The following is a 27,525-nucleotide window of genomic DNA, read 5'->3' as shown; positions in this document are numbered from 1 at the left end:
TTGTCTATAATAGAGTTTTGAACTCAGAGCGTTACCATCCTGAGTAGCCAGAATTACAAGCATAAGGCATCAGCAGCAAACATTAGCTTTCTTTTTCCCCCCTGCCAGTTGTGGGGCTTGAACTCAGGGCCTAGTACTGTCTCAAGGCTAGAGCTCTATCACTTCTACCACTTTGAGCCATAGTGCCACTTCTGGTTTTCTGGGGATAACTGAAGATAAAAGTCTCGCAAACTTCCCTGTCCCAGTTGGCTTTGAATCACAATCCTCCGATCTCAGCCTCCTGAGTAGCTAGGATTGCAGGAGTGAGCCACCCGTGCCTGGCTAGCTTTCTTAACATATGATGTTTTCTAGACTCTCTATCATAATTAGTATTAATTATTAGTATTATCATTGCTTTTGTTTTGTTTTTGTCTAAGACCAGGATGCAAACTTGCTGATGCTTGCTTTTGCTCATTGGCTGGGCTCTACCACCTGAGCCATGCCTCCCTTTGTTAAAAAAAATGAGAATGACTACTGATTTTTTAAATATAATTTTGTTATTATGGCTACTGGATTTTATCAAGGTCTTTCCATGCTTGATAAATAATGCGATGACACAATCATAAAGCTTTTTCTCCTTTAAGCTAATAAAGCTCTACAGCTCTTCATCTTAAGCCCTTTTCAATTAATATGCTGACACGTCTTGGAGCGATAACACTTCAAAGCTTTCCACAGCCATTTATCCTTGGCCTGGTAGACTGGCGGTGCAGGAAGCAGGGAGGGCGGGTCCTGAGGACCCAGACAGAGAAGACTGGGCTGGCTCCTATCTGCCCACAGATTGCAGACTTGGGAGGTGGGGGGAGAGAACACACAAAAACAAAACACACCGACTGCACATTCCCCTGTTAGACTCTGCTCCTGTGGTTTGCAGTCGAAAACACCCATGCATCCCTTTAATCTTGCTCCCCCAATCGCTGCTCCTGCGTAAACTGGGGTTCAAATTAAATACCCGTGGCATCCTCCTACGGGCCACCCGCCATGGGTGCGCAAACCCCGCCGCGGCCGGCATCACCCCGTCCTCCCCTGTGGGATCAATTTTAGGGTGTGCTGGGTAGCCCCAGGGCTTGGTCGCACGCCCCGGGCGCTCAAGCCAGCTGCAGGAAGGGCTGACAGGTGAGAGGGGCGCCGGCCACCCGTCCCCCTCGCTGCCAGGGGCCTGCAGGGTGGACTCCGGCTCGGCAGAGGGCATCCCAGACCCCTCTGCAGCTCCGGAAGCCCCGGGAAGACTACACTTCCCAGCGACGCCAGGGACAAGCGAGAACCCCGGGCTTTGACAGCCGTCGCCACAAGTCTTTCCGCCTCCCCGGCCCGCCTGGGAGCCGGAGCGGGATGGTGGTGTCCTGAGCGGCCGGCCCCTCTCCGAGCCGTGGGCCCCGCGCCGGGGGAGGACCGAGGACGCCGCCGGGCGCCCCGCTGCCATGGCCGCCCCTCCCAGCCGCCCCCCGCCGCGGCCGGCCGCCCCGGCCCCGCTGTAGCCCGGCGGGGTCCCGGGTGCCCGCCCGCTCCCTCCTCGCGCGCCCGCGCCGCGCTGCGGATTTCTCCGGCCCGCCGCTTCGCTTCCACTGGCCCGGACCCGAGCGGGTTGGCGCAGGGGCCCGGGAGATCTGGGGGTCCCGATGCCTCCGGGCCCCCTCTCCTGAGACCAGCCACCAGCGCCCGCACTCGGGGCAGGCGACAGGGACGATCGTGGGCCGGAGAGCGCCCAGAAGGCCCGGGCCCACCATGGCCCCGGCCCTGCCCTGGCTCCTGCTGTGGGTGGGCTGGGGCGTGCTGCCTGCGCACGGCACCCAGCGGGGCATCCGGCTGCCCCTGCGCAGCGGCCTGGCCGGGGCTCCGCTCGGGCTGCGGCTGCCCCGGGACACCGACGAGGAGCCCGAGGAGCCCGGGCCGAGGGGCAGCTTTGTGGAGATGGTGGACAACCTGAGGGGCAAGTCTGGCCAAGGCTACTACGTGGAGATGACCGTGGGCAGCCCCCCGCAGACGGTAAGGGGATGGGGCCCGCGAAGCCCTCCTTCCTGCGCGCACAGGGGGACAGGACTGGAGTGCAGCAGCTAAGGGGGGGGGTTCCCCCCAAAAGAACCTTTCCTCCTGGCCATCTCGTTTCCCCCGACCCTTGGGCCAGCTGCCCTCACTTCTCTGCCTCTCTGCACAGTGTGGATTTGGGGACAGAGCAGTTTAGGGGTCTCCTGAGTTAGAGAGAGGGGTCTCAGGGGGAGCTCTAACAGGTGTCAGCCCCTCTGGTGCTGACCAACTCTTGACTCCCATCTGTCACCCCTCTAGGTTCTGGTCACCCAACTCCCCCTCCCATCCGGGTCCCCAGGCCCTCCCCCACCCCAGGCTTTCTGCACTCCGTCCCCTCCCCCACCCATGCCTCTATGCACAGCCAGAAAGGAACTGAACTGAGCCTGTGGAAAGAAAGAACTGTAGGAAAGGAACCCCATTCCTTTCCAGAGTGGGGTCCCTCTGGTGGCAAAGGGCCTGGAAGTGATGGAGAAAACACTTTCCGCTCCCCCTAACCCTCCCCACCACTGTGGAGGTGATAGAGGTTGTGCCCTCATCTGCCCACCTGGCTATGGGAATGTGGGCCAGAGTGGCCCTCCATGTGGGGTGCCTGGCTGGCCTCTGTGAGCATCTGCCTCCTCTGTGGGTGAGTCTGGGCAGCAGGCGGCGTGGGTCTGTGTAGGCTGGTACGTGTCACCTTGAATCTGATCCTGCACTTCTCTCTCTCTGTGTGTGAGCCACCCCCAGATCTGTGTCATGTCTGTCCAGAAAGCTTGTCCATAGAGGGTGTGGAAAGTCAGAGTGTGTTGGATGTAGGAGGAGCACCTGAGTCCTGCATCCAGGAGCATTTACATTGAGCACCCCATTCCTTCCCCCCCACCCCCTTCCCTACTAACTTTCCAGAAGTAGCATGCATGCATCCTGTGCAGGCCCAGGCTAACACAATGCTAAGGATTGTCTGGGAGCAGGAGCCGCGTGGAGACTGAGGTTTACTCTCTTTACTGTTAGTCACATTGAGCAACTGCCCAGACCATATGACACATCTCAGGACCATGCTGCTCTGGCCCTGCTGCTGAACCAAAAAAACCAAGGGGTCAAACAGACCAAGAATGTCCAGCTTGTCCTGTACCCCTAATAGCTTTCCCTTTTCCCAGTTGTGTGGCCCTTAGACAACTTATATAACTGCCCTGAGGCTGTGGCTTTCACTTTAAAATGAATGAGATGCTATCTCCCTTGTGAAGATTTCATGAAATCTTGTAGGTGCAAGCACCTTGAACATAAGTGACCTTCAAAGAAGTATTACCTCACTTTCTCCTTGACTGTTCTGGCAGCTTCTGCCTCTTCTGTGCTCTACAATGACGTGTAAACACCTGGATGGCTGAACCTCCACATTGTACACTTAGGAACTGGAGACCCGCTACTGTACTTCCTGATTCTCAGCTCAGCACCTGGAAGAGTACCCTGTGCTCATCCATTCCTTTGAGTTCTCTAGAAGTTAGAGAAGCGGGCTGAAACTTACATGTCGCCCTAAGAGCCAGTGCTTGCTAGCCCTCAGTACAGCAATTCTGTGGACTGCACGTGGCTCCCCTTGGGGACCTACGCCAACCAGCCTCTGCTCTGTGGGCCGTCTGGCTGCCTTTGATCCAGTCCCCAGCAATGTGTAAGAAGGGCGCTCTTTCTCCCTACGTGGTTGAAGGCATCAAATGAGAAACAAAGAAAATGTAGGCAGCAAGTTTATGTTTGGAGACTGATCCACAAAGATCAAACCTAAAGACCTTAGATAGAATGGCAATGAAAGTAAGGGCCAAGGTCATCCAGAACAGTACATGGGCTTGAATTCAGGGCCTGGGTGTTGGCCCTTAGCTTTTCCACTCAAGGCTGGTGCACTACCACTCGAGTCACAGCTCCACATTGAACTTTTTAGTGCTTAATTGGAGGTAAGAAGAGTCTCACAAGCCGGGCACTGGTGGCTAAGATCTGAGGATCACAGTTCAAAGCCAGCCCAGGCAGGAAAGACTGTGAGACTCTTATCTCCAATAAACCACATAGAAAATTGGAAATGGCACTGTGGTTCAAGTGGTAGAGCGCTAGCCTTGAGCTGAAGAGCTGAGGGACAGCGCCCAGGCCCAGAGTTCAAGCCCCACAACCAACAACAACAAAAAAGAAGAATCTCACAGACTTTCCTGTCTGGGCTGGCTTTGAACCTTGATCCTCAGATCTCAGCCTCCAAAGTAGCTAGGATTACAAGTGTGTACCAATGGTGCCCCACAAAGAGAAATTATAAATAAAGGGATCATCTGTAGGTCCTTATCATCAGATCCTGCTAAGTAATTAAGTTCTCTGGTCCACATAGACCCCTGGAGTCTCTGGGAGTGGGGTCTGACCACTCTGTCTCATGCTTCAGGAACTCTGAGATGTGGAAGTGCAAGGGGTGAGGCTGGGGAATACGTGTTCTAAGAATTCTGGAGACAATGAGTTCATTTGGGAAGGCTTCACAGAGGAGGTGTGCCCTGAAGGATGGTTAGGAGATGAGGGGCTCCTACTCCTGTGTACTGTAATTACACTCTTCTGGCCTTCCCACTCTTCCTTCACAGACTAGGAGAGGCTACCGTGAATGAGAGAATAAGCTGTGTGTGGTTGGGCTCCTGTATGTTTGTTCAGGAGACAGGAGAAAGCCACACCAGTTAATATTACAGCTTTATGCTGAGAACAGATATATTTGGGTAAATAAAATAGAGCTAAATTGCCCAAAGCCTTAAATGTCAACCTATAAGGTTTGGTCTTGGGTCTTCTTTGGTTAATGAGGCAAACATGAATTCATTTGTACAGGGGAAGGAAATGAAAGAAAACCATCTCTTAGGAATAGATGTCTGAATAATAGGAAGAATGGAATAGAGATTTGGACAGCTGAAGGCTCTGTTGGGACAATCCAGGTGTGAGGCTGCGATAAACAGAGTGAAGGGCAGAGGAGGATGTGAGCAGGGTTCCAAGGTAGGACCTGCGATAGTTGTTTGAAGGCTGAGGAAGACTTCCTGGGAGAGTGTAAGTGGAGGGAAATGGCAGATGGCGAATGGAAAAGTCCGCAGGTGAGCATAATTTAATAGTACTGCTTTACTGGTTTATTCCAAGCATATGCAAAGTTTCTTTTATGTATTCTGTGTGTATTATTTTGCTCTTTACAGCAATCCCTGCTACATACATATGTATACAGTTAGTATACATATCAGGGAACAGGCTAGTGAGCTGAGAACCTGCTCACTCCTTGTTCTTTCTACGGTGCTGTTGTCTTGCAGGAGAATAGTTTATCCTGAGTATCCCTCTTCCACTCCCCTATAACATCTTCTCTCACCCCTCTTAACAACAGTGGTTTTGATACACTGTAACTGATTTGGGTTCCCACATCAAACTTCAAGCTCTTAGGGCTGGAAATGTAATTCAGTGTAGGGTACATACCTCATGTGCAAAAGAGCCTGGTTCAATTCCTGGCATTGCAAGAAAAAAGTGGGGGGGGGGGGGCGGGCTGGGAAGGTGGCTCAGTGGTAGAGTGCTTGCTTTGCATGCTCGAGGCCCTGGGTTCGATTCCTCAGCACCACATAAGCAAAAAGAAAAAAGCCGGAAGTTCAGGCCCCACTACCAGACCCAAAAAAAAGAAAGAAAGAAAGAAAGAAAAAAGTGGGGAGGGGAATCATATTGTATTTTTTTTTTTTTTTTTTTTTGTCGATTGTGGAGGCTGTACTCTGGGCCTGGGTGCTGTCCCTCAGCTCTTCAGCTCAAGGCTGGCACTCTACCACTTGAGCCACAGTGCCACCTCCAGCTTTTTCTGCTTATGTGGTGCTGAGGAACCGAACCCAGGGCCTCATGCATGCAAGGCAAGCACTCTACCACTGAGCCACCTTCCCAGCCCTCACATTCTAATACCTATGACACTGTCAAGTTTAAAATACGTTTCTCAAAAATGTTGGGTGAGCCTCTCCTCCTAGCTATTCAGGAGGCTGAGATATGAGGGTCAAGATTTCAAGCCAGATTTAAGGCTCTTATCTCTTAATTAACCAGCAAAAACCTGGAAGTGGAGCCATGGCTCAAGTGGTCAAATGTCAGCCTTGAGTGAAAAAGCCAGGCAATAGCTTGCAAGACCTTGAGTTCAAGCACCTCCAATACTGGCACCAAAAAAAAAAAAAAAAAAAGATGAGTGAATAAGTAAACTGCAAGAGATCTAAGCAAACTGCTCAGGGGCAGTTGTAAATGTTGAGGTGGAATTCCTGGAGAAAGTATTTATTCTTTTCACTAAAGAGGCTATTATGATAATATGAGCATCATCAAGCAAACACGGGGTAATAATATATGTGTTATTAATGAAATTTGGTAATAATCAGGATAACAAATATTTATTGAGAACTCCTGTGTATAGAAGAGAAAGATAATAACATAGTCTTAGCCCTTAGCAAGCTCACAGTTCGATGTGAGACATACAAACAACTAGCATCTAAGACCAGATACACCTGTTCCAAAAGCAATAGGTCTTGGGAGTGCCTGGTGAGGCACAACTACGTGTGTGTGTGTGTGTGTGTGTGTGTGTGTACACTGGTACTGGAGTTTGAACCCAGGACCTTGCACCCACCCTTAGCTTTTCCACTCATGGCTGACACTGTACCATGTGAGCTGTACCTCCACTTCTGGCTTTTTGCTGGCTAATTGGAGAGAAGAGTCTCACAAATTTGTCTTGCCCAGGCTGGCCTCAAAACTATGATCCTCAGATCTCGGACTCCAGAGTGGCTAGGATTACAAGCGTGAGCTGCCAGCTCCCAGCTGCTTCTACTTCTATACACTGTAATTCTGTGAACTTGTACATTCTGACAGGATACAGGCTTGCTTGAAAAGGAAGTATTCCTGTTACTGCCTTGAGATTTGACTGTGGCTTTGAAAGATGATGAGACAGCTGTGCTCCACGGAGAACGATGTGGGAGGATATGCCTTTCCATGAGCTGTGACGAGAAGGAAGCTGGAAGTTGTAGTTGTGGTGGAGTAGAGTTTAGGAAGCCATCAGGAGCCCTCGTAGATATGAGAAGAGGGATGGTGGCATCTAATTTTGGTTGGAGGAAAATGACTTCAGTGTGGAGGAGGACTTGAACAATCTAGAGCGTGAGACAAGGAATCTGAATGCAGGAGGTGACAAAGAGGGCAGAAGGGAGGAAAGGTTTCACCGAGTGTCAGAATTCACAGCTCAGTCTTTCTTGGTCTCTGATAATATTTAAGGGGTGAGAGAGAAGGGTGAAGAGCAGTTGGCTTCTTGTTTAGCCTCAGACTTGTGTGTGTTTGGAAACATAGCAAAAGGAGCAAAGTGTGTGTGTGTGTGTGTGTGTGTGTGTGTGTGTGTGTGTGTGTGTGTGTGTTAGATTAAACTCTGGGCCTGCATCCTGTCTATTAGCATTTCTACTCAAGGCTGGCTCACTCCCACTTGAGCCACAGCTCCACTTCTGGCTTTTTACTGGTTAATTGGAGATTAGAATCTCTCACAGACTTTCCTCTTCAGACTAGTGATGAACCATGATTCTTAGATCTCAGCTTCCTCTGTAGCTAGGATTACAGGTATGAGCCACCAAGGCCCAGCCTGGAGTAAGCTTTTAAAACATACTATAGTTGACCAAGTTCTGCATTTACTTTTCTGCTGTAATTATGAGGGCTCAGGTATTGGCATATGTCTTTTGGTAATGAAGAAATTTGGCTTAGAAATATTTAATTGTCTTGCCCAAAGTTACTTGCTAGGAAGAAATGAGCTGGTTTTGGTTCTAGTCTTTAGCAGTTTCAAATACCAGGTTTATTCCTGTGTTTTATCATTTTGGACATTGGTTGACATTGGGGTTTTGGTGGAAGGTCAGCACAGCTCTTCAGATTCTTGCTTAGGTAGCCCTAGATGAGTTAGGAGAGGTTTACAGAATTACAATGTACCTGACCTGCAGAGTTGGGTTCTGAAGTCTAGGTCTTGGTTTTGTTAAGCTAAAGATACCTTGTTCCTAGACCTCTTTGTTGTTGACCCCCTTAGGCTTAAATAAAATCTTTCTTGAAACCTTGAGTGGAGGCCTCATAGACTTCTTGTGAAAGCCCTTGACTTTGACAGGCTATTTTGATCTTAATGGAAGCTAGTTACCTGTGAGTCTGCGACCTTATGATCGCTTCTTCCATCTTGGGTTTCCTGCCCACATTGCCAGCACTCCCAGCTGCTACCTGTGTGGCTGGCCATGGGCATCCTGGGTACCAGAAGGGCACTTAGAAGGGGAAACATAGATTTGGAAGTTACCCACAAAGGTGGTTGTAGAAGTCAAATTAGGTAATGGACTTGTTCTGTAAGAGAATGGAGAGCTAAAAGAGGAAAATGGTTAGAGAAAGAATGAATCTAGGCAAGGGAGCTGGAACACCATCAGAGCCATGAGGTTCAGGATCTCAAACCTACAAGTGGTTTTTCTTTTCCTCCCTCTCTCTGTCCCCCATAATTGCCTTCTTTCCCCTCTTTCTCTCTTTCTCTTTCATGTGTATGCACACATGCCGGTCCTGGGGTTTAAACTCAGGGCCTAGGCACTGTCCCTGAGCTTCATTTTGCTCAAGGCTAGCACTCTACTACTTGGGCCACAGCATCACTTCCAGCTTTTTCTGAGTAGTTTATTGGAGATAAGAGTCTCATGAACTTTCCTGCCCAGGCTGGCTTAGAATTATGATCCTCAGATCTCAGCCTCCTGAGTAGCTAGGATTCCAGGTGTGAACCACCAGAGCCTGACTCTATAATGGTTTCTTTCTGGTTTTCTTTCTTTCTCTTTCTTTTCTTTTCTTTCTTTATTCTTTTGGCTAGTTCCTGAGGCTTAAACCCTGGGCCTGGGTTCTGTCCCTGAGCTCCTTTTGCTCAAGGCTAACACTCTACCACTTGTGTCACAGACCCACTCCTGGCTTTTTCTGTGATTTAACTGGAGATAAGACTCTCAGACTTGGGGCTGGGAAGGTGGCTCAGTGGTAGAGCGCTTGCCTTGCATGCATGAGGTCCTGGGTTTGATTCCTCAGCACCACACAAGCAAAACGAAAAAAGCCAGAAGTGGAACTGTGGCTCAAGTGGTAGAGAGCTAGCCTTGTGCTGAAGAGCTGAGGGACAGTGCCCAGACCCAGAGTTCAGGCTCCACGACCGGAACCAAAAAAAAAAAGACAAGACTCACAGACTTTCCTGTCCAGGCTGACTTTGAACCCCGATCCTCAGATCTCAGCCTCCTGAGTAGCAGCTAGGATGACAAGTGTGAGCCACCAGCACCTGACATGCCTCACAGAGCTGTGTCAAGAGATCTCAAAGGCAAAAGGGAAGGTTAAGACAAACACGAGCAAGCAAGGATGTGGACCTCCTGCCCTTCCTAGCACAGAGTGGTCCATCCTCTTATCTGTCCTGGTCCTCCTCCTCTTTATTAATTTACACAGTGGACTTAGGTTAAAAAATCACTGAAGTCAAAGCCATCCTCCTAACCAGGCAAAGATTGCAGCTGCCACATTGCCTCCCCAGTCCCTGTGAACACCGGTGGCCCTCCCGGCTGGCTGGCTTCGGGTGGAAGCAGGCCTCCACTGGGTCCTTCAGTCATCTCACATGCTTCTCTTCTGCGCCCAGCTCAGGGGAGCTTTACCTGCTCAGCAGGGTAGAAGGTCAGGGGCCCTCCTGGAGCATCTCCAGTAAAGAGCCAAGCAGAAACTCTGGTGGATAATGCAGGAAGAAGACACACTTCCCATCTCTGACAACTGTTTTCTGCTGGAAGCCCACTCTCTTGGGTACCTGAGCAGTAGAAAGTTCTGGAAAGGAGCCAGCCAGGCATGCACAGGTGTTCCCTGGGCACATTGCCAGCCAGGCGGTTCCTGAGGGTGGGTGGGTGTTTTGAGGAGGTCTCTGTATCATAGTCCCAGGGGTATTTGGACACAGGAAGTGGAAACTCTTGAGTCCTTCCCCCGCTACCCGTGCTACCCATGGCCGTCCCTGCCCCCTCAACCCCCAACCCCCAACCCCATGCAGAAATGGACAAAGCTGTGGAACACTAACCAAGCTCGGACTTCTCCAGGCCAGTGTCAGCCCTTCCAACCTGCTTTCATCCTGTGGGTGTCTTCTCTGCTGCCTGCTGTACCTGCATTGTGTGCAGCCCAGATGTTCCCTCATAGGACTGATAAACCCCACCACGTCTCCCTTTCCAGTGCCTGGGGAGATATCTTTCCCCAGGAGGCCGACGGAGTGAATCCTGTTTGAAGAGCACAGCCCAGGTGCCACTGAGGCCCTGACTGCCATGGGGGCAGCTGGGCAGATGCCAGAGATCTGCGGGCATTTTCCACTGGGGTCGACCAAGACAAAATGAAAGTCACTCTAACTTGGAGTTGAGACAAAGTAAGACAGCAGGAAGGACTTACTGTCTGATAAGGAGAAGGTAGCTGATAAGGTAGCTAGTAGCTCCTGTGGTACTTTGTAGAGAGGGGTTTTGCCAGGTGGGTTCCAGAGCACTGGCTGGTGACTCACACCTTTAATCCTAGCTACTCAGGAGGCTGAGATCTGAGAATCACAGTTCAAAACCAGCTGGGGCAAGGAAGTCGGTGAGACTCTTACCTCCAATTAACTACCAAAAAGCCAGAAGTGGAGCCCGTGGTTCAAGTGGTAGAGTGCTAGCCTTGAGCAAAAATGCTCAGACATAGCACCCAGTCCCTGAGTTTAAGCCCCAGGACCAGCAACTCCCCCCCCCCCACCCCCTACAAAAAAATAAAAGGCCTCAAAAGTCAGTACAAGGGCTGTGGGGTGCTGCTCAGTAGTAGAGAGCAGTAGGTTAGCATGCATGAGGTCCTGGGTTGGATCCCAGATCCTCATGTACCCCTAAAAATATATTGGAAGCATTGCCTTGGAAGTGTTCTTTAAGAACACTCATGAGCTGAATGCCAGTGGCTCACGCCAATAATCCTAGCCACTCAGGAGGCTGAGATCTGAGGATCCCAGTTCAAAGCCAGTGTGGGCAGGAAAGTCTGTGAGATTCTTTTTTTTTTTTTTGGTCGGTCATGGGGCTTGAACTCTGGGCCTGGGCGCTGTCCCTCAGCTCTTCAGCTCAAGGCGAGCGCTCTACCACTTGAGCTATAGCGCCACTTCCGGTTTTCTGGTGGTTTATTGGAGATAGGAGTCTCACAGTCTCTCTTGCCCGGGCTGGCTTTGAACCGCGATCCTCAGATCTCAGCCTCCTGAGTAGCTAGGATTACAGGCGTGAGCCACCAGCGCCCAGCTAAGTCTGTGAGATTCTTATCTCCTATTAACCACCAGAAGACTGGAAGTGGCATTGTGTCTCAAAGTGGTAGAGCATTAGTCTTGAGCTGAAGAGCTCAGGGACAGTGCCCTGACACACAAGAGCACACATGAGGGCTGAGAATGTGGCTCAGTGGTAGAGCACTTGCCTAGCATGCATGAAGCCCTGGATTCCATTCCTCAGCACCACATACACAGAGAAACCCGGGAGTGGCACTGTGGCTCTAGTGGCAGAATGCTAGCTAACCTTGAGCAAAAGAAGCTCAGGGACAGTGCAAAAAAGACCTCACATGACAGTTTTCAAATGTCCCCATCCATCACCTCATCTGATACCAGAAGCACTGATCAGTAGTAGTTGGGCTGGCATGGAGGTTGGGAAGAAAAGGAACATCCTGGCTAAAAGAAGGAATGAGGTGAGTTTGGCTCAGGGTGACCCAGCCACTTTGGGATTCCTTAGAAAACTAGCCTGGCAGGGGTGGGTAAGTGGTGCCAGGGAGCCTGTCTGCTCCCTCCCCCAGCTGCAGCCTGGAGAGGAAGTAGAAGGTAGAGGATGTATCTGCGAAAGGGAGCCTATTTGCCGAGGGTCAGCTGTTTGGTTCAAGGTGGGAGGTGGAACCTGGACAGGGCCCAATCCTGGACCCAGTCACAGGCACGAGCTGCTGTTGGCCATCAGCCACGCCCAGATGCTGACTTTTGGCTCTCACTGTCCTTCCTTGCCCCTTCTCTTAGTCTTGGACCAGCTCCAGACTGGGCAAATCTCCTTAGGAAAGCAGATGGAGCTGACTCCAAAGGCTCTGGGACCTAGGAGCTCTAGAGCCACCATGATGGCTTTAAGAACCAAAAGGCCCCAGGCAGACACTCACTCACTGTGCTTAGGTTTGGAGGGTATCGGTTGTCATGGTGACTGTGCACAGTGGTCATGTGCGGTGCCAGGTTGAGAATCACCCCTGCAAGGACCCTGGGGCTGAGAATTAATAGCCAGTGTCTGTAGGCTCATTGGGAACCAAACACAGAAATAAGGCAATTACTGTCAATTAAGAAAAACCAGTGTGGAGCATTACTCACCTACTGGGGTTAGGGGAAATTAGGTAAGAAGGGTGTCAAGGGCCTCCTCCCTGTGGGCTCAAGGTGTGTGTGTGGTGGGGGGGTGGGGGGGGACAGATGACATTAAATGAGTGATTCAGGCTGGGGGAAGGGGTAGCCAGAGAAGCCTAGGAGCTATTGAGGACCTGCTGGAGAGGGGCTGGAGGGTGGGAGGAAATCTTGCCTGAGGAATCAAGAACAAGACTCTCAGGAGACAAGATGTTTAACTGAGCAGGAAGCCAGGTGCAGGTAGGTGGCTTGTGTTTATAATCCTAACTACTCAGCAGGCTAAGATTTTGTTTTGAATCCAGCCCAGACAGGAAAGTCCAAGAGACTCTAATCTCCAATGAACCACCAGAAAGCCATTAGTGGACTCAAGTGGTAGAGTACCAGACTTGAACAAAAAAGTTAATGAACAGCCCTCAGGCTCTGAGTTCAAGTCTCAATACTACAGGAAGGAATGGAAGGAGGCAGGCAGGCAAGCAGGAATAGGGCACACAGGAAGAGAACATTCCAGGCAAGGGAAAATCATAAGCAACACTCCTCAGGAGGTCATGGACCTCCTAGGAAACATCACAAGAAGCAAGGTGACAGTGGCAGGTGATACTCCCTGTTGGCCCATGGTTGATCAGATGTCCCCAAGGTCAAGGGTTCTAGGACTAAATTCATGGAGTGTGCGTCAGTTACCTGATATTTGGTAATAAAAATGCCAAAATATAGTGGCTTAAAATGAGTCATTTGTCAGGATTCTGTGGTTGGCTGGCGGTTCCTCTAGTTGAGCTCAGTGACGTGGCTGTGTTAAGTTGGCAAGTCAGCTAGGGCAGGACTAAGCCAGGTCTGCTGGGATTTTGGCTCTGAAGTCATTCAAACTCAAGGAAGCTGAACTGGGCTGCTTCTACAGAACCTCAGGGCAGGGTTCCAAGAGGATGAGGGTGATCCCGGGTGCTGTGTGAAGCACCTCCTTGTGTTTGAGGATGTCCTGTTCCTTAAGGCAAGTGTTGTGCCTACTGACTTACACCCCATGCCCCATGCCCAGCCTAGGTTAATCCCTGGAGATTGTTCAAAGTAGGAAAGACGTCTCCTGAAATGTTATTCTCATCCAAAGGGATCCGACCCAGCTCTGTCTGCTGGACAAAGCCGGGGTCAAGACTGGTAGAATTTGGGGGAATGAAGAACTCATGGGCTCCGATTTCACTCTCCAAAAGCTGTGGCTGAGCTCAGAGTGTGAGCCAGGGCAGGTGTGCCTTTCCCTGTGGGGCTTGTTAGCTCTTCCCACCTAGCTGCCTACCCTAGAGGCCCCTAGGGGGCACATTTGTTTATTAAGTGATTGGCACTGGCCTAGCCCTGACCCCAGGCTACAGCCCCCTGGGCATCTGACTTCGGGGTCTGTCTGAGTCAGGGGACCAGGTAAATGGCTGCAACACCACAGGCAGCCGGCACACAACTTCCCTTGTGGGGCCTGGGAGCCAGGTGTGAGCTGGCGTCATTCCTACAGCCTACAATCACTGGAGCCAGGGAGGGATGGCTCCTGCACACCCACCACTACAAACAGGATAAAGCTCTTCCACCTTCTCTTTTCCTTAAGCATTCATTGATTCAAGAAAGACTTACTTCCAAGCACTGAGGCCACTCTAGGAATTAAAAAAAAAAAAGAAAGAAATTCAATACAAAGGGAGGTCAGCATCAGAGTAGAGAACTGTGGATAAAGGAAAGGGACCTAGGCTTTGTCCTCCAGGAAGCCCCTTTTCAGTTCAGACTGAAGGAAGAGGGTTGAGCAGGCAAAATCCAAGCGAATGGAGGGTTGGTCCAGGCAGGATGAGGGCCTGCACAGCTGCTTCTGTAGGGAACACAGGTGTTAAGGCGTGCAGTGAGGCCCCTGTGACTGATGGAGGCGGCTGAGGGGAGGAGGGGACAAATGGAGGCTGGGTGTGCAGGCAGGGCCAGACTGGGGAGCCTCTTGTAGGAAACGTTCAAGCTTAGAGTCTTTGTTTTAGTGGCAAGAGGAAAAAGGTTGGCTTAGGAAAAGATTGATTTAGGAGGGTAACCTGGTCCTGTTTGCACTTTGGAAAGATCGTGCAGAAAAGAGTCTGGAGAGGTCAAGGGTGGGTGTGCGATGATCAAGTGGAGACACCCTTATCATAGCCCGGGGTGAGATGATGCTAGCTGGGCCCTAGAGTGGCAGAGTTTGGAGGACTTTCAGGCCTGCAGGCGCTTTGAAGGAGAATGATTGGCCAGGATGTGAAGAGGAGGGTGTGAAGATGTCTCTGAAGTTGCTGCCGGACCAAACAGATGGGTGATGACGTCACTCACTGGGACAGGGACCTGGGAAGGACACTGTAAGGTCAGCATTGGAGAATCTGGCTTTGAGGTGCTTGGGGGTGGAGGGGGTTCCATATGTGCCTTGGAGCTTGAAGGGAAGGAAAGGGTGAGCATTAGAAGCTTAAGGTCTAGGGACTCTGGGGGAGGTGCTCCAAGAGAGAGGAAAAATGAGGAAGCAGCTAAAGCCAGCCTGGGATGTGAACGGATGATGAGGAGTGAGAACTGAGGTGGAGACCGACTTGCAGTGGGTGACATGAAATCACCGTGAACTGTATGTAGTAAGGGCTGCTTGCGAGTAGAGGGATCTTGGCAAACCCAGTTTTAGAATAGGTTGAGGAATGAGTGGGAGGTGAAGAAATGAAGATGGCTTGGCTGAGAGCTTACCCTGTGAAGGGACAGAAGGGTGCTGGAGGCGGGTGTGAGGGTAAGGAAAGGTTGTTGTTGTTGTTGCTGCTGCTGCTGTTTTTTAATGTAGAAACTCAAGCATTTGTAAATGCCAATTAGAAGAATCTGGTTTGGTGATGGGGGGGTGGGGCTGGGGAAGCAGGAGCTACCGGAAGGAAAATTAATCATTAATAGGCAGGTGTACTGGGAACAGAAGCACTTGCTTGTAATACTGGCCACTTAGGAACAACTTGGTTTGTCACCAACTTAGGCAAAAAAGGTATCCATATCTCATCTCAACTAAACAAACTAGTCATGGTGCTGCCTGCCTACAGCATCCCAACTATGCTAGAGGTGTAAGTGAGGATCTCATTCAAGGCTGGCCTTGGGCTAAAAGCAAGACCCTATCTGATAAACAGCCTGAAAGCTGGGCGCTGGTGGCTCACGCATGTAATCCTAGCTACTCAGGAGGCTGAGATCTGAGGATCTGGTTCAAAGCCAGACCAGGCAAGAAAGTCTGTGAGACTCCAATACCAGAAAACTGAGAGTGGCGCTGTGGCTCAGATGGTAGAGCACTAGCCTTGCAATGAAGAGCTCAGGGACAGCGTCCAGGCCCAGAGTTTAAGCCCATGACTGACAAAAAGTAAAAAAAAAACGGGCTGGGAAGGTGGCACAGTGGTAGAATGCTTGCCTTGCATGCATGGGGCCCTGGGTTCAATTCCTCAGCACATAAGCAGAAAATGCTGGAAGTTGGCCCTGTGGCTCAAGTGTTAGAGCACTAGCCTTGAGCTGAAGAGCTGAGGGACAGCGACCAGGCCCAGAGTTCAGGCCCCATGATGGAGAAAAAAGGAAAAAAGCCTGAAAAGCAAAAATGGTGGAGGTTGAGACTGAAATGGTAGAGTTCCTACAAGACCCTGAGCTAATACCAGCAGGGAAAGGGAAAGAGAAAGGACCTGACAATGGAGGAGGCAAGAGCTCCTGATCCTAGGTGGACGCTGAGGCCTGAGCCTGGTGATACGGCTGAGGGTAGGGGGTGGGGCGGCCACAGGCATAGATGACGGGCTGCAAAGTGTTCTCACTGAATGGCCCCAGCCTGGGAAATTAGGAGGTGAGATTCTTCTGCATATTTCTATCTCCAGGCCCCCCTAACTGCCATGTTCCATGATGAGCAAGCACCATGTGTGACCCAGGCTGCTGCCTTGTGAGAGGGAGAGAGGCTGCTGGCTGCGAGGAGGTTCCCATAGAAACGTTGAAGGACAGCAATCACTTCTCAGCTTCAGACATTTCCTCGGAGGGAATCTCAGTGTTTACTCTGGTTTTCCATCTTGTTGTGGAATATGGACAGGCTGAGGCAGAAAGAGCGAGGGCCTGAAACTGGGGATGGGAGCAAGGTGGTTTGTTCTTTCCTTAGGGGTGGAAGAGGGAGACCACAGGAAAGAGAACTGGACTGGAAGGGCAACAAGAGTATGTGGGGTGGGGGGAGAAGTAGCAGCCTGCAGAGAGAGGAGAGGGGGCACAGGGAGGGGCTGGGGACAGCAGGATCCCCTCCCCCCAGATAAAAGCTCCATGCCACTGGCAAGACGTAGCCGTATTTGCTAGAGCTAGCCAGTTACACACACTGTAGGCAGCCCTTGCTCTCACAGGCTACCGGGACAGTATGGTGAGGCCTTCTTTCTTTGAAGTCCAGTGGCAGCAGATGAGGCCCACTCCTGGTGCCAGGGAAAAGGGGTCTAGGGGAGGGGACAGTGGAGGAGCTTTTTAAAATCATTAACCTGGTTGATTGAAATCAGACCCGGGGAGCCTCCCAGCTCTATTGATTTTCTCTGAAAGCCCAGCAGCTGGAGCTGGTAGCTGCCCAGAGACCAGGGAGAGGGACAGGAGGAGAGGTGGAGAGAGGGGGGCAGGGAGGGAAATGGGACCAGGGCCAGGACGGCAGGCGTGGGGAGGACTGGCCGCCAGTGCAGAGGGGTCTTTGGGCTGGGAGGGTGGCCAGGAAGCCCAAGCAGGCATTGGGGGAGTGGCCAGCACAGCCACACAGGCACCACGGAGAGCAGATGATTTGGCAGACGGACAGAAAGCAGCACAGTGACCTGCTCAAGGGGACAAGGTCAGAGCCCGGTTGCTGAAGGAAGCTCTGCTGACTTGGGTGCACTGAGGAGAGGATACAGAAAGGAAGGCCCTAAGGTCAGGGCAGAAGCTCTAGAACAGTGGTCTTTCTGAGGGCAGGACCTGCCTTCTTTTGCTCACAGAGATACAGTGGAGGGCTGAAGGAGGGGGCCAGGACAGTGGCATGTCACTGAACCAGGCCTGTTGTGTCTTCTGTGCAGTATGCAGTTAATGAAACGACAAACTTCGCTAAGTGTTCATCTATGAGGTGGCTAAATATGAGGAATAAGAGCTCCCAGACTCAAATCTGCCTCTCTGAGGAGGTTTAGAGGGACTTATAGGGTAAAGAAACATGATTTCTATAGTTTGAATTGTCCCCCAGAGGCCCATGTGTTGAAGGGTTGTTCCTCAGCTTGGTGCTATTGAGAGTAGAACCTGTATGAGGTGAGCCTACAGGGAGGAAGTTAGGTAATTGGAGGTGTGTCCTTAAAGGGAATATTGGGAACTGAGCCCCTTCCTCTCTCTGCTTCCTGGCCATTGAGAGATGACCAGGCCTCCTTTACCAGGATATACTGTGCTGCCACTGGCCCAAAGCAGCATAGCCAAACAATCATGGACTGGAATTACGAGGCAAAACCTTCCTTTTAAGTTGATTTTCTAATACCATTATAGACAGAGTTATAGGAGGAGGAAGGGGAGACAAGTTAGAAGAGATGCTAGGAGCACCTCAGCAAGGAACACAGAGAAAACACCTGTCTGTATTCCCTTAGCCAAAACAAGCATTGACAAGATGAATTTTCACCAGGACATCATATGGGGCTCCTGAATCTCCATAATTTCTAACAGTGGCACACGTAGCTGAAATGCCACATTCTGGTGGGCAGGGTCATACACACACAAGTGCATCATGTGCCATCCTGGTCCCCACAACTCCACTTGCCAAAGCAAAAGCCTAGAATCTCTCTTCTTTTTTTGGGGGGGGGTCCAGTCATGGGGCCTGAACTCTGGGCCTGGACGCTATCCCTCAGCTCTTCAGCTCAAGGCCAGCACTCTACCACTTGAGCCAGAGCGCCACTTCCAGCTTTTTTCTTTTTGCTTATGTGGTGCTGAGGAATCGAACCCAGGGCCTCATGCATGCAAGGCAAGCGCTCTACCACTGAGCCACCTTCCCAGCCCCTAGAATATCTCTTCTGAGCTGAAAGGGGATGCATCAAGCTTCTTCATGGGAAAACTAGGAAAGGAGGGGAAGACAGACTCTGTCAGCTATACAAAGAGCAGAAGCTCACACCTATAATCCTAGCTACTCAGGAGTTTGAGGTCTAAAGATCGTGGTTCAAAGCCAGTCCAGGCAGAAAAGTCCCTGTGAGACTCTTATCCACAATTAACCACTCAAAAACCAGAAATGGAGCTGTGGCTCAAAGTGATAGATTGCTATCACTTTGATAAAGAGCTCAAAGACAGCGCCTAAGCCCTGAGTGCAAGCCGCACAACAGACCAAAACAAAAAACAAAAACGAAAACAGAGACAACCTGACAGTTGTGCACACTCAGTGGCTCTAGTGACAGAAAATGTTAGGATTCCACAGACAGAAGCAGACACAAAATTCCTGAGGCCATGCTAAGGGCATCTTAAGACCCAAAGTTCTGTCTATGGTTGTATCCAGCAGGTGCCAGCCTGACCAACCCTGCATCATGGAAATTCCGCCCTGGACACTCTAATAGGAGACTATACTGTGGGGTAAAGGCCCACCAGGCTGGTGAGCCCAAGGCTACCTGGTTGTTTATACTTTTCTCTCCTTTCTGACAGCTCAACATCCTGGTGGACACAGGCAGCAGTAACTTTGCAGTGGGCGCAGCCCCTCACCCTTTCCTGCATCGCTACTACCAGAGACAGTTGTGAGTCATAGTGGGGAGCCTCAGTGGGGAAGAGCCCAGGCTGGAGAGCCTTTCCCAATGGGAGTCAGGGGAGGGATGAAGGGGGAAAGGTGAGATCCTCAGATCCTTTGGTCCTGCTGGGGAAGTGGAAGGAAAAAGAAGCCAGCAGAGGTGAGGAGAGAAGGGTTGGGGGACCCATACCACAGCAATGGTGGGCAGCTTCCCATGAGAGGGGATGAAGGAGAGCGAGCTGCCTGAGCAGATGTGAGGGGCTTGCAGGTTTCTGACATCAGCAGCTGACTCTAGGCTACCACACTACAGCAATGAGCTCCCTTTGCTCTGTTTTTACCCAGGGGCCACTCCATCCAGGTGGCTTTGAATGATTCAAGGATGTGAAGGAAAGAATCTTCTCATAATGCTGTGAGGGCCCTTATGTCCAATGTCTCTTCTGTGGACCACCCAGAGTGCCAACAGCTGGAGGCAGAGGGGGTTACAGTAGGGGTTTTTAGGTAGGAGAGCCAGGAGGGTGATCTGGAAGGCCCCCTAGCATACAATCAGGACAGGAAAGTGGTGAGAAGCTGTCTTAACATCTAAGGTAATCTGTGTGTGACAGAACATGAGCACCTGGCACTTCCAGGAAGATGTGAAGCCTTTTCCCATTTCCTGCCTTCTTTGACCCCTTTTCCTTGAATCTTGAATATCCTTAGCTAAGGAAACAGTTGGGGAGGGAGAGCAGGACCAATGGCAAGGCATTCATCCAGGCCTTTATCCCAGTCCCACCCTAGCGGCTGCCCCATGCCAGGAGATACCACCTCCCTGCTCTGCTAGGATGCATGTGCAAATCTCTTCCCTAAAACTTGCTGCAGAACTTCCATATTTATCCTGCTTGGCACATTCTCCACCACTCAGATGGCACCACCGTGCCCCAAGGCAACATGACTGTCAATGGCTCCTTTTCTCTGGAAGCTTGCTGCAGTGGGGGAGGAAGAGATGTCCGCGAGCTGTCCCTGCAGGAGCAGCAAGCACAATGCACAAAGCCCAGCTTGTTCTTCACAGGCCTGAGCTCCAGATCCAGGAATATGAGCTACAGACACAGGAGAGCAAGCCCCAGCACTAGCTTCCCGCCACCCGCCCCCACCCCCAATCTTGCAAGGTCATCTTACATTCTGTTCTGGGAAATAGAGCAGACTCTAGGACGCCTTGAGAGATGTTGGCATTGGGAAGTAGGTTTGATCCTGGATTCCTATGCCCATTGTGGGTTGACATCTATAGATCTCTGTTTACACTCCACAGGTCCAGCACATACAGGGATCTCCGGAAGGGTGTCTATGTGCCCTACACCCAAGGAAAGTGGGAGGGAGAGCTGGGCACCGACCTGGTGAGCATCCCTCATGGTCCCAACGTCACTGTGCGTGCCAACATCGCTGCCATCACTGAATCGGATAAGTTCTTCATCAATGGCTCCAACTGGGAAGGCATCCTGGGACTGGCCTATGCTGAGATTGCCAGGGTAAGAACAAGGGTTTGCACTCCTCAGGGTCTGCACCTTGCACATTGCATGGGACACAGGAAGGGACTGGGAGAAAGAAAGGGAGTGGACTAAAAGAGGAAAGCAAGTCAGTTGGAAGTATTATTGGACAGAGCTAGGGTGGTAATCTGAGAGCAGCTGTGATAGGCACTGGAATGAACAGATCTTGATTTCTATATACTCTTGAGATCTTTAAAAGGCCTTGTAAATCTGAAGTACATTAGGCTATGGGGAAGAAAGACTATGGCTCTGTATTTTCCTGTATACATCTCCTGCTAGTGTTCTCTCATTCTTTCTCTCTGCCAAAGCTTAGTATCTCAGTCTTACCTAGGGAACACTCCCAAGTTTTGCTTTTACCCTCCAACATAGGTAGGAATCTAGGCTTACTCATCAGGACTTCCACAAAAGGACTCACTCCTTGTCTCTTTCCACTACAGCCTGATGACTCCCTGGAGCCCTTTTTTGACTCCTTGGTAAAGCAAACCCACGTTCCCAACCTCTTCTCCCTGCAGCTCTGTGGCGCAGGCTTCCCACTCAACCAGTCTGAGGTGCTGGCTTCAGTCGGAGGGAGCATGGTGAGTATGTCCTCAGGGAGGGGAGGTTCTGACATTAGGAGAGATGGTACCAATGTGCCTTAGTGTCATGAGTGTCTTGGCTCTACCACATAATAGCAAGGGAAGCCATCTCTACTTGTTCCCCACTCTTTTCTTCCTTGCATTTGATCTGAAAGGCTTCAAGGCACTTGAGGGAAAAGTCAAAAATGGATTAGGAATGATTCAACGGAAATGGGGGTAAAACATACTAAATTTGATTTTTTTTTTTGGTCGGTTGTGGGCCTGAACTCTGGGCCTGGGCGCTGTCCCTCAGCTCTTCAGCTCAAGGCTAGCGCTCTACCACTTGAGCCACAGCACCACTTCCGGCTTTTTTCTTTTTGCTTATGTGGTGCTGAGGAATGGAACCTAGGGCCTCATGCATGCAAGGCAAACACTCTACCACTGAGCCACTTTCCCAGCCTAAATTTAAGATTTTTTAGTCTGATAGTCAGAAGGCAAAGATGTAAGGAAGTTAAAATCTATTTATTGACTAGGACAATAGTGAAAGGTTCCTCAACAGGCAGAGAAAATCAAACTTGTAACAGAAGCGCATAATTCACTCAACATTTATTGTGCCAGTGTAAGTTTTAAATAACTTATATCAGGGCTATGGGACTCTGAAACAAATAATTAAAAATCCTGGACAGTCTCTTCCCTTGAACACACTTAAGAAAATATAAATCACTTGAGGGCATGATTTGATTAGAAGCTGGAAGGGAAAACAATGAAGTGTAAAGGACCTTTGTTGGCAGAAACAACAGAACTTATTGCTAGGTCTCCACGTGGCCTGCTCTCCCCTGGGCCAGGACACGGCTGTGAGCTCTTTTTTTCTCAGATCATCGGGGGCATTGACCATTCACTGTACACGGGGAGTCTCTGGTACACACCCATCCGGCGGGAATGGTATTATGAGGTGATCATTGTACGGGTAGAAATCAATGGACAAGACCTGAAAATGGACTGCAAGGAGGTAAGAACCCATAGGGGAGCTGAGGGGAGAAAAAGGTTAGGCATCATAGTGAGGGGATGCTGTGCAGAGGTAAGGGACCTATGAAGGAAGTTGGGGCTGGGCCCAGAAATTGGAAATTACTGGTCACACTAAGCCTGAAGTGCAGGGCGGCAGAGCACTTTTACCCAGGGCTTGTGGTGAGTGTGGAACTAGCTCCTGTCTGGACCCCAGACAGTCTGACTTCATGGCCTTGGGAAGCCATTTATAGAGTATGATGGAGTTAAAAAGACATGAATTGGAGTCTAGCTCTGCTTTACAAGCTATGTGTCTCTGGGCCAATCAAAAACTGGTGAAAACAACTTCCTCAGGGACTGTGGAAAAGATTGGATAAAGTTCAAAGTGTTAATCCCTGAGGCTGGCAGTAGCCAACAACTGCCAGCTAAAGTATTTGGGTCTCCTTCTCTAGATTCTTTTTATTGTTTTTGGTCATGGGGCTTGAACTCTGGTCCTGGGTGCTGTCCATCAGCTCTTCAGCTCAAAGCTAGCGCTCTACCACTTGAGCCACAGCGCCACTTCCAGTTTTCTGAGTGATTTATTGGAGATAAGAGTCTCACGGACTTTCCTGTCCAGGCTGGCTTGGAACCGTGATCCTCAGATCTCAGCCTGTTGAGTAGCTAGGATTACAGGCGTGAGCCACCAGTGCTCAGATCCTTCCCTAGATCCTTAGGCATGATAAATTAGAATAGATATAAAACTACTGAAAGGTATCCATATTCTAGAACTGAAGAATGCTTGCCCACGCTAGATAAAAAAAAGTTAACATTTACTGAGTGCCTCCTATCTGCCAGGGAAGTTTAATTTAGTCCTCACGATAACCTTTGAGGTAGAGACTCAGCCTCCTTTTGAAGATGAGGAAACTGAGGCACAGAGGTTAAACAACTTGCACAAGGAGGTACACAGAGGCAAAACCAAGAAACCAACCCAGGCAGGACCCCAAGCAGCCAGGCTCATGCTCCAACTCTCCTCAGAGTGGGGCATCAAGAAAGCTATTCTCACCCTTTCTTTCCTCTCTTCTTAGTACAACTATGACAAGAGCATTGTGGACAGTGGTACCACCAACCTTCGTTTGCCCAAGAAAGTGTTTGAAGCTGCAGTCAAGTCCATCAAGGCAGCCTCCTCGGTCAGTGGACTAAGGGTGCGGGCGGGTACCAGAGATGGCATGCTATCAAAGGAGTCAGTGACACTCCCATTCCTCAAAAGAGCTGAGATGCTTTCACTTAGAGCTCTTGAAAACTATTCTTGTAGCTGGGTGCCAGTGGCTCATGCCTACAATCCTAGCTACTTGGGAGGCTGAGATAAGGAGGATTATAGTTCGAAGCCAGCCCAGGCAGAAAAGTCCACAAGATTCCTCCAATGAACCAGCAAAAAAAAAAACACTAGGCTAGAAGATGCGTCAAGTAGTAGTGACAGCCAATCAAGCTCAAGTCACCAAATTCCAACTCCAGTACTGGAGTTTAAAACACCACCACAAAAAAACAAACAAATAAACCATAAAAAAAATGAAAAAATTGTTCTATGTACTCACTATTCAATCCTCCTTGTACAAAATGATCGTTTTGTTTTGTCAGTCTCACTACAGCTAGCCCAGACTGTAAACCCATGATCCTTTGGCCTCAGCTTCCTGTGAGCTGGGATTATAAGTGTGTAGCATACACCTTACTGTCCTGATACATATTTCTCCTGCTCTCTGTTCCTGGCCTCTGGGTTGCAGAATTCACCTCCCCTACTTTGGATGTTTCCCAGAAATAGCTAAAGCAAATTAAGAGGCCAGTCAATGTTATATGAAAATGAAGAGGTGAAATAGTGACAGGCAGATGATTAGTCATCTATTTCTCATTGACACAGACAGAGAAGTTCCCAGATGGGTTTTGGCTAGGGGAGCAGCTGGTATGCTGGCAAGCAGGCACCACGCCTTGGAACATCTTCCCGGTCATCTCACTCTACCTCATGGGTGAGGTCACCAATCAGTCCTTCCGCATCACCATCCTTCCACAGGTAGGTCCCACCCTGAGACAGTGGGGTCTGTGAAGAGGACAAAACACCCATGGGCACGTATGGGGACAGCAAGCCAGCGTGGCCTCTGAGGACTTGGAAGACAAAATAGATAAGGAGAATTAGTGGTAAAGGGGTCTTGGAAAACCCAACCCCTCAGGGCTCAGGAATGAACCTGGTGGGCAGATGGGGTGAAGGATGGAATGAGGAGGGCACCCTCTCACCCTGCACTCATCTACCCCTAGCAATACCTGCGGCCAGTGGAAGATGTGGCCACGTCCCAAGACGACTGTTACAAGTTTGCCATCTCACAGTCATCTACAGGCACTGTCATGGGGGCCGTCATCATGGAGGGCTTCTATGTTGTCTTTGATCGGGCCCGAAAACGAATTGGCTTTGCAGTCAGTGCTTGCCATGGTAAGAGCACCAGGGAACAGGATGGGGCCAGTCTATCCATATTCTTCAGTTAGGCTACCTGGATCTGTGCGGGAGGTAGGAATACATCCACATGGTGTACAAAGCTGGTATCAGTGCCTGTCTTTTTGTATTGTCTGTTCTGCTGCCCCTGCCTGAATCGTGAAGCTCTGGGGCAAACCTAGAGCATCAGGAGAAGCTGAGGCATTGAGAAGCCCTGGATGGGGAGGCAGGAAGCTGAGCCTTTAGTTGTTTAGTGAGCTACCCCACAGGGAGGTTGAATGCTAGCAAAGGTGGCAGGATCCACAGCTGGACTTGCCACTGGAATTTGCTATGGGTGTGAAGGGCTAGCTTCAGAAGGCCTCTTAGGGTATCATACCTAAATGGGGTAAACGGGGAAGGGTGGCTGTGTCAATGGCCCTGAGGGAGACGGTCACCTAGCACTGGGTTCCTTGCCACCCCCCCCCCCCCAAAGGTGAATGAGCAGCCTGCAGGGGTAGGAAGTTCTTTTTATTGTGTTACAATAACAGCTCGCCTCCTATCTGCCCTTTCTCCAGTGCACGATGAGTTCAGGACAGCGGCGGTTGAAGGCCCTTTTGTCACCCCTGACATGGAAGACTGTGGCTACAACATTCCACAGACAGATGAGTCAACCCTCATGACCATAGCCTATGTCATGGCTGCCATCTGTGCCCTCTTCATGCTGCCACTCTGCCTCATGGTGTGCCAGTGGCGTTGCCTCCGCTGCTTGCGCCATCAGCACGATGACTTTGCTGATGACATCTCCCTGCTGAAGTGAGGAGGCCCGAAGGTGGAAGACAGAAATCGCCCAGGACCACATCTGGGTGGTTCGCCTTGGTCACAAGTCAGGGAGACACAGGTGGCCCTAAGGACCCTCAACCACCCACCAAATGCCTCTGCCTTGAGGGAAGAAAAGGGCCACAGGGGGATTCCAGGGCTTGCACCTGTAGGAAACGGAAGGGAAGCAGCAGCACACTGCTAGCGGGAATGCTTTCGGTCACCTCAAACTCCACTTGGGAAATTCTGCTGCTTAAACTTTTAGTGCTGAACTTTTGCCCACCATCCCTTTAGGTTTTCCAACCCAAAGTGTTCTTTCCTTATGTCTGGAAGTACTTGCATCGTGCCCAGGCCATCCTAGTGTCTCTGTGGTACCCTGGCAGAGAGAGGGCCAACTTCATTTTTCTGCTGACCTAAGTGAAAAGATGCAGTTTGATATTTGTTTTAGAGATAGGGCCTGCAGAAATAAGCCTACACTGGTGCAAAGACTGTTCCTGAATTAAACAAAGAACAATGGGATGGAATATTTGTACTTATGGGGGTGGTCAGAAAGAAAAGCTGGAGGCATGGCTCAGTGGTAGAGCACCTGCCTAGCAAGTGGAATTCTAACAGTTACCACCACCACCACCACCACCCCCCCAAAAAAAAATAAAAGGAGAAAGGAGAATAGAATAAAAAAGACAAGAAGCAGTTGAAATGAAAAGCTAGAAAAGGCAGGAACACAACAATTGCCAACCCCAGTTTTAGACCTCATCTCCAAGACACAACTCCACCTCCTAAGATGGTGTGGTTCCCCCAGTGTTTAGTGGTAGAAGTGAGATGGGAAGAAGGCTGACACAAGCCAAAGAGATCTCTTCAGTGAAAAGTACCCACAAGGAAGTTCACATAAATGAATTCCTACCCTATTAATCCCACTTGTCTCTGCTTACACCCTTCCTTTCAGGTATGATAGTGGCATTGAGACATCCCAACCACCAGAGCCCAGTTCCCTGTAGGAGAGCACTTGGAATGTAGCAGGGCAGGGCGGACACTGTCTTCCTGATCAAAGGCTCACTCCCCCCACCCCCCCCCCCCCAAATGATGGCTCTTGAGCTTTGTAGCCGAGGTGCTAAAGCTATAGAAAGGAGGCCTTTCCTACCTAATCCTAGTGAACCTTGAAGATTCATTCAACAGGTACAGGGTTCATACCTATAACCTCTACCTGGATTTCTTCTGATTAGTGGTACCAAGTGGTAAGACCTTTAACCCAGTACTGAGCAGTTTCACTGCTTTCTCTCCCTAATGGCCCTACATTTATTTGGCTTATGCATTCACACACTGACTAGTATTGCACCATGAATGTACAGAATAGAAGGCTTTCTCCCTTGGTCTTCAATATCAAGGGGACTTGGAGTAAGAACAGGAGCCTCAAAAAGCTTCCTGTTTTCCTTCTCCATCTTTCCCCACTGAAGGCCACCCTCTTCCCCTATCCTGTTCTCTGTTCCCCACTCCCAGTAGTACATGGGTACCCAGGCTGGTTCTTGGGCAAGGTCGTGGGGCCACGTTCACTTCCTCTGTCAGTTCAAATACCATGGTTCGTGTGAGTGGGAAGGTAGCTGTTGCATAGCCTGTTCCTATCTGGTCTGCACAATGCTTCCAGGTAGGGCACCTGCCAAGGCAGAGGGAAATGTAAGGAGGGCCTCTGGAGTTGCTGGTCTGAGCCAGCTGCCCACAAGCCATAAACCAATAAAACAAGAATACTGAGTCACAGTTTTTATCCGGTTCTCTTCATTCCCACTGCACTTGGTGCTGCTTGACTGATTGGGAACTCCCCATGACTCTAAAAACGAACAGGAAGACTGAAAACTTGTCCACTTCCAGTTCAGACTTACAGTGTAAATCACCTAGAACTGCTGCAGGAAGAAAATGACACATTCTGCTTTATAGTTCATACCTATGTCGGAGAAAACTGGCTCTTTCCAGGCATAAATCTCAACCTAAACATTAGTAACTCTTGTTGATCTATTGTTTGTGACTTGTTTTGTTCTTTAAAGAAAACTTGCATTTATTTTTCTTTTTACAGTTACTTCCTTTTTACCTTGAATCTATGAATTCTAAGT

General features: G+C 50.2%; 1 protein-coding gene across 2 annotated transcripts; it reads left to right on the top strand.

Moving 5' to 3' along the window:
• The first annotated feature begins 1,641 nt into the window (after positions 1-1,641).
• Bace1 (beta-secretase 1) lies at positions 1,642-27,454 on the top strand. 2 transcript variants are annotated; one of them, XM_042683031.1, is made up of 9 exons: positions 1,642-2,022; positions 19,025-19,113; positions 20,386-20,602; positions 21,058-21,195; positions 22,049-22,183; positions 23,241-23,342; positions 24,068-24,217; positions 24,529-24,631; positions 25,186-27,454. In XM_042683031.1, exons 1-9 carry the CDS (start codon positions 1,762-1,764, stop codon positions 25,425-25,427), a joined length of 1,437 nt encoding a protein of 478 aa, XP_042538965.1. In that variant the 5' UTR covers positions 1,642-1,761; the 3' UTR covers positions 25,428-27,454. The 2 variants fall into 2 exon arrangements, with proteins under 2 accessions (XP_042538965.1, XP_042538964.1); XM_042683030.1 differs by having other exon boundaries at positions 1,645-2,022; positions 24,460-24,631.
• Positions 27,455-27,525: the final 71 nt, after the last annotated feature.

The sequence above is a fragment of the Dipodomys spectabilis genome, unplaced genomic scaffold (genome assembly GCF_019054845.1).
Source record: "Dipodomys spectabilis isolate Male_0828 unplaced genomic scaffold, ASM1905484v1 ptg000076l, whole genome shotgun sequence".
In the NCBI taxonomy this organism is placed as follows: Eukaryota; Metazoa; Chordata; class Mammalia; order Rodentia; family Heteromyidae; genus Dipodomys; species Dipodomys spectabilis.
Note: the sequence above shows the minus strand (reverse complement) of the source record. Positions and strands in the feature narration are given on the sequence as shown.